The sequence below is a fragment of the Sabethes cyaneus genome, chromosome 3 (genome assembly GCF_943734655.1).
Source record: "Sabethes cyaneus chromosome 3, idSabCyanKW18_F2, whole genome shotgun sequence".
In the NCBI taxonomy this organism is placed as follows: Eukaryota; Metazoa; Arthropoda; class Insecta; order Diptera; family Culicidae; genus Sabethes; species Sabethes cyaneus.
Window position 1 is genome coordinate 35,830,879 of NC_071355.1, and position 5,653 is coordinate 35,836,531.

The 5,653-nt window shown below is 40.7% G+C and overlaps 2 protein-coding genes across 2 annotated transcripts; one reads left to right on the plus strand and one right to left on the minus strand.

Moving 5' to 3' along the window:
• The first annotated feature begins 861 nt into the window (after nucleotides 1-861).
• On the plus strand, nucleotides 862-3,422 carry LOC128741663 (exocyst complex component 8). The gene is made up of 7 exons (XM_053837619.1): nucleotides 862-977; nucleotides 1,040-1,195; nucleotides 1,272-1,468; nucleotides 1,531-1,667; nucleotides 1,726-2,516; nucleotides 2,577-3,106; nucleotides 3,165-3,422. Exons 1-7 carry the CDS (start codon nucleotides 923-925, stop codon nucleotides 3,339-3,341), a joined length of 2,043 nt encoding a protein of 680 aa, XP_053693594.1. The 5' UTR covers nucleotides 862-922; the 3' UTR covers nucleotides 3,342-3,422.
• Nucleotides 3,202-5,009, minus strand: LOC128741664 (uncharacterized). Its single transcript, XM_053837621.1, has 3 exons — nucleotides 4,900-5,009; nucleotides 3,932-4,844; nucleotides 3,202-3,863 (listed from the first exon to the last, which is right to left on the minus strand). The coding sequence occupies exons 1-3, from the start codon at nucleotides 4,924-4,926 to the stop codon at nucleotides 3,433-3,435; spliced, it is 1,371 nt and encodes a 456-aa protein (XP_053693596.1). The 5' UTR covers nucleotides 4,927-5,009; the 3' UTR covers nucleotides 3,202-3,432.
• Nucleotides 5,010-5,653: the final 644 nt, after the last annotated feature.

A 5,653-nucleotide genomic window follows, 5' to 3' on the forward strand; every position in this document is an offset into this window, starting at 1 on the left:
TTAAGGAAATGGTTTAATGGTGCTTATTTGATGCTTTTATGCAATCAAAAAGCTGATTACCATCAAGAAGTATTTATATAGTATTTCATATGCTCATGTACAACAGCTGTGCAACCAAAATGCTAATATACAGCGACGAGCAGCTCGAATGCAAATATAAGGTTGATTTACTGCTATTGCTAATGCTTATTGGTTACTGGTTATTGGTTATTGGTTCAGTAAAAATTTCGATCGTGCATCTCGACGTTTACTGATCTTTAGTAACGTTTGGTAACATAAAAAATTTTACCGAACGTTCAGCTGTTTAGATTTCGGTAAAATTTTACCGAATTCGGTGCTTTTTTCTAAATGTGTGAATTGTACATTGTGTACGTTAAACTTGATCGTTTATCTAGTAACGATTTGTTTGTATGTACGGCATCGCTGCTTAATACATTTTAGATTTATCAAAACCCCTCGCATACTAGCTTACTTGCCGATTTGTGTGTCATCATGACCCGCGCATTCGCTAACTCGCCCACTCGTGAGATCGCTGACTAGCAGCTTACAAACTCGTCCAGTTTCATCGACGCTTAAGACATCGTTCCCTAGATGGTGTCTTGCGCAATGTTCTCAGCGACTTTCCCTTGGATATCAGCATTTTGTAGTTTCCACGGTTCAACACGTAGGGCGGATTCATCATGAAACACTTTTTATAGCAACGTGTAATTTTTTTTCCGTGTGGATGGCACAGTTTTTAGTTCCAAATTTAAGCATGTACACGCATGATGCAAATACATATAGTGCAAACTGTGCTGAATACACCGTCTTGTTGTAACCGTAAACGTCAAAATGTTACAAAAAATTAATCACACCACAAAACACCCAAAGTAACAACACAACAATATTAATCTTATTTTTAAGTTTTATTTAGGTTTTTAAAATGCCTGAATCCGGTGTAACAGTGTTTGAAAAGGACAATTTTAATGCGGAGAAATGTTAGTTCAAGAATAATGTGCAATACTATTGTTGATGTCTAATTTTGCTGTTTCACTTACAGATGTCAAGGAACTCGTTCAAGATTGCGTGGGTGGACCGGAACTGCAGCAAACCAAAGCGAAAATTCAAAGCCACAGCGATACGGTTTCATCGACGTTGAAAAAACATGTTTACGAAAACTATATGCAATTTATTGAGACGGCTAAGGAAATTTCACGTTAGTCACCATTGCCATCGGCTTCGGTTGTGGGTTCTCAAATCGGTAATCGGCGCTTTTCTTTTTGTTTTTGTAGACTTGGAGTCAGAAATGTACCAACTTTCGCATATCCTGATAGAGCAACGTAATTTGTTATCCACGCTAAAGGACGAATGTATGCTGGACGATCAGAAGTATATCATTGAAGATCAGAGCATCGATCCAAACGTGAACGAGGAACAGCAAAATAAAAAAGCAATTCAGCTGATCAAGGAATCACTTATTGGCTATAAGGTTCTTATTATTTAAACTCTTAGGTGGGAAATTTCAGTTAAATTTCTTTTTCTTGAATGCAGGGCAATCTGGACGACAAAGTATTCATCTATGAAGGCGGTCTAATTGAACTGGACCCGAACGATTATAGACCCATTTGCCGTATTCATTTGTTTCTTTTCAATGAGATTCTGGTTTTAGCCAAAATTAAACATGACAAGTAGGTTAAATGAATCAAATCCAGAATATTTTTCAAACGTTTCATTTTCTCATTTCAGAAAATTAGAATTCCTAACAGAGTATGACACGAAAAAGATTGCCGTCATAAACATCAAAGATTTGGATGGGGTCAACAAAAATGCAATCAACGTGATCACAAGCGATGGGGCACGAATTTTCCAGTGCGTCAATTCGGCTACCAAACTGGAATGGATCGATAAGTTCGAGGTGGCAATAAAATTTCACCAGATAAAGACGCACAAAAAAGGACCAGCTCCGCAGCCACCGACGAGCTTGAAATTTGCTGCACCTCAGCAACAGCAGCAACAACAAAAATCGATCGACAGTGAGCTGCTAAGCCCAACGGCTTCGGAAAAGATTGCGATTACCGAAAATCTTGCGCCGGACTGGCTTGCTTCCGCCCCCGAAGAAATTCAGGCGGAAATAGCTCAGCGACATTTCGAGGACAGTTTGGCACTGGTGCAAAAATGTGAAGAGTATTTGGCGAAGGACAGCACCTTCCGTGGGGCAGCAGAAATCGGGGAGAAAATTAAAACACTGAAGAACACTCTTTCTACGGTGCTGATGCAAGAGCTGTCCAATTCGCAAAGCCGCAGCTTACAGGCAGCGCTGAGATCCAGTCGACGACCGCTGAAACTGCTGGTGGAAATGGAAAAGGCACGGGAAGCATGCGGTATACTTCTGCGGGTTTGCAGCACCGCCATTCGAACTTCCCAGCGACAAGCTAGGAGAAATAATTTGGCCATCTCGGAATTGTTTTTCTGTGATGTGGCACAAGTGGCAAGCGAATTTCTACGGGCTTTTAGCAGCAAAGCTTCATGCACCAGTGGTGAGTGGATTTATTTTCTATGAAATATTTTGTCTTTGTGGAATGAAATCGTATTTCTAGCCCTGATCGTGTGGTGCAATATGGAACTGCAGTATTTTGCTTCGCAATTGATCAAACATTACCTAACGAAAGATACTCAACTGGAAGTGGTGGCGAAGGTGGTGGAAGGCGTTCGAAAGCCATGCTCCAAATTGACAGATATAGGACTGGATCTGTCCTATCACATGGAAGGATTATTGCGAAACACCCTTGAGCAGTTACTGCAAGAAGCTAAATATCGACTTGTGGAATCCATCGGTCGTACTGAGGATGTTTGGCAACCGTACAATTTGCAAACCAAGACGAATTTGCGAAATACTTTGAAGGAGTTCGATGCCTTAGGTTTGGATATGAAACCTCTGGTAACCGGGGATACGTGGATCAACTTAACACAGACAACGGTCAACTTCTGTCGGCATTTTCTTACTACTACCGAGAGTTGTGCCTATTTGGCAAAGTACGATTCACTGAAAGGCGATGCCGAAGTCCTGCTCAAGGAGCTGTTCTTAGCACAACATGGAACCAAGCCACATGGAATGACTGGAATCGATGTAAGTCTAATTTTGTATGTTAACTAACAAACAAAAAAAAAGGATAATTTTCTTTTAGCTCAACTTCGTTTGCAAGAACAAAACTTATATGTGTGAAGTGCTGCTTCCGATTGCGATTGCGCACTTTACGAAAATCTCCACAAAGCGGCCTGATCTGCTGACCGAACTACAGTTACAGTTGCGTGGACCTCCGAAACCAAAGCCACGCAGTGTTTATAAAACAGATGTCCTCTAAGCAGGTATAGTACATCGCAAACAGTATGTTATTTATTCCACTTAGCAGTTAAAGTTTAAGCTATTATACAGAAAACTACGCAGAGACACTTTCAATCGTCGAATGTGATTTTCTTACCTTGAAATTCCTTGATGCCTTTTTCCTTTTGCTTGGCAGCCCAAGACGGATGCACATCGGCCGGTTGTGCTTCCGTTACCTGCACTGGTTTACTCTTTGCTAACGACTTATTTGTACCGGCAGCAATAGGTTCAATTGAATCAAACACAATTTTCGTTCCTGCGAATGATTTGATGCCCTTCTGCTTCTGCTTCGCAGCCCACGAAGGATGCAGATTCGGATCTGTCTGCTCCGATTTCACACTTTCAACCGGATCAAATTTAGTTTTCTTACCCTGGAAGGGTTGCAGGGTACGTTGCTGTTGTTTAGCAACCCACGATGGGTGCATATCCGAAGCCGACTTCGTGGTTGTTTTCACTGAATCATCACCAAAGCGTTTTCGTTTACCCTCAAACGCTGCTATACCTTTTGTTTGCATATAAAGAATATTAATTTGAAACTATTCATTTTAAAGTTTCCTGAAAATAACATACCCTTCTGTTGCTGTTTTGCCTTCCAAGACGGATGAAGATCATCCGTTTTATTTTGCTTGCTAGGCTCCTCTTCTTTCCTACCGAAAATATCTTTCCGCTTGACGGCTCGCTTCCAGCTAAGTTCTTCTTTTTCTAGCTCTTTACTGTCCACTACAGGGGCTGTGGCAACGTAACTTTGACCGGAACTTGTCACGAAAAAGCTATCCTGAATTTTGACGCACTTTTCCTCGTCATCGTCTTCCTCATCTGGTGCTATAAAAACTTTCTTTATTTTCACCGTTTTGCTTCGACTTTTATCCGACTTTCGTTTGAGCTTCTTACTGTTCGATGTTTCTACGGTTGCCTTAGCAACTTTAACGAATTTGCCATCGCCTTCTGCCATACCACCAGAAACAGAATCTTCATCCGACGCAATTTCCTCATCAGACTCCGACTTCTCACCCACCTCACAAAAACCTTGATCTTCCGAATCTTGTTCCGTCTCCTTTTTCTTCTTTTTTTCGTTTTTCTTCTTCCTCTTCTGCTGTTTACCCTTTTTCGCACAACCGGCAGGTCCCTTGAGATACTTATCCAGCACATCCATTTTGCTCTTGAGTCCGAACCGTCTGATCAGAGCTTTAATTTCCGGATGCAGTTTTTTGTTTTCGTGAAACCGCATCAGCGCACGGTGCTCTACCGTACTGGCAGCATCTTGCTTGGGGTTAAATTTAATAACTGCTTTGGCCAGTTCCGAAGCCGACTGTGTGCGGATAAACTCGAATGTTGCTTCCAGCGATTGCACCTTTTTGTTTGCCCGCTGGTTGTTGTTGTCGGACTGCGTTTCCTGTTTGGCTTTCCAGAATTTTATATCTCGCACCAGTTTGTGGATAACGTTTTCTCGGCAGATTTTAACGTGGTTACGGAAAATTTGCAGCTAAAAATTACAATATTGTAGCAAACTAGAGTTAATGAAATAAAACGTTACTCACCTCCCGGTTTAGCTTATCAGTATCCATTGTGAGGCACAAATATACATTAACAACAAGAATTAATAATCAAGAACTATTCGTCGGTAGACTAAAGTTGGTAAATTTAATGAACATCGAAAATAAAAATAAACACACGTTCACGTTTTTTGTTTAACTGACAGTGTCAGTGACAGTCAGAGCAGCAGGATTGCCGTCATGCCAGAAAAATTTATAATTTTCCCATCAGCCTTTTTGCGAAGACTCCAGAACTCAAAGACTGGGCTTCATAGAAGGACACAGCAAAGGATGATACTACTAACGCCATCTCTTATCCCAAGCAAGTTAGTACCCCGTAAAAAAATATACACTGAAGTCGCTTTTAACGTAGGACTACGTCTTTCAGGAAGGTACCTGGTATAGGAAGTAATTCCAAAAAATCTTTCTCGAAAAGTGGTCAAGTTTTGAACGCTACTTAATAGCTTAGTGGTTTCTTGAACGATTTTCAATATTCTAACACTAATCGATTGAAAAATCTTCTAAGAATTGGCCCAAATAAAAAAAAAAAGTATGGATTCTTGATGTTGATGTTGAACTATTGAAAAATTGAAAATAATGAACCTATGTTTTACCAGAATTCTCGCTTCGTGATTGGTTGGAAGATTCTTTACGATGATCTTAACCTATACCAATTTGACATCTGTGCTTGGGAAGTAAGCCAAAACAAGTGACCAAGTTCCCTTATTTCAACAAGATTTCTTAACACCGCGGTTAAACC

What these genes read in the sequence shown, in the direction of transcription:
- LOC128741663 (XM_053837619.1), top strand. Translation starts at nt 923, where the DNA reads ATGCCTGAATCCGGTGTAACAGTGTTTGAAAAGGACAATTTTAATGCG. An exon ending in GCCAAAATTAAACATGACAA is followed by an intron (nt 1,668 to 1,725) that starts GTAGGTTAAATG and finishes TTCTCATTTCAG; the next exon opens with AAAATTAGAATTCCTAACAG. An exon ending in CAAAGCTTCATGCACCAGTG is followed by an intron (nt 2,517 to 2,576) that starts GTGAGTGGATTT and finishes TCGTATTTCTAG; the next exon opens with CCCTGATCGTGTGGTGCAAT.
- LOC128741664 (XM_053837621.1), bottom strand. Translation starts at nt 4,926, where the DNA reads ATGGATACTGATAAGCTAAACCGGGAG. An exon ending in CTGATAAGCTAAACCGGGAG is followed by an intron (nt 4,845 to 4,899) that starts GTGAGTAACGTT and finishes TGTAATTTTTAG; the next exon opens with CTGCAAATTTTCCGTAACCA. An exon ending in GGCAAAACAGCAACAGAAGG is followed by an intron (nt 3,864 to 3,931) that starts GTATGTTATTTT and finishes TGCAAACAAAAG; the next exon opens with GTATAGCAGCGTTTGAGGGT.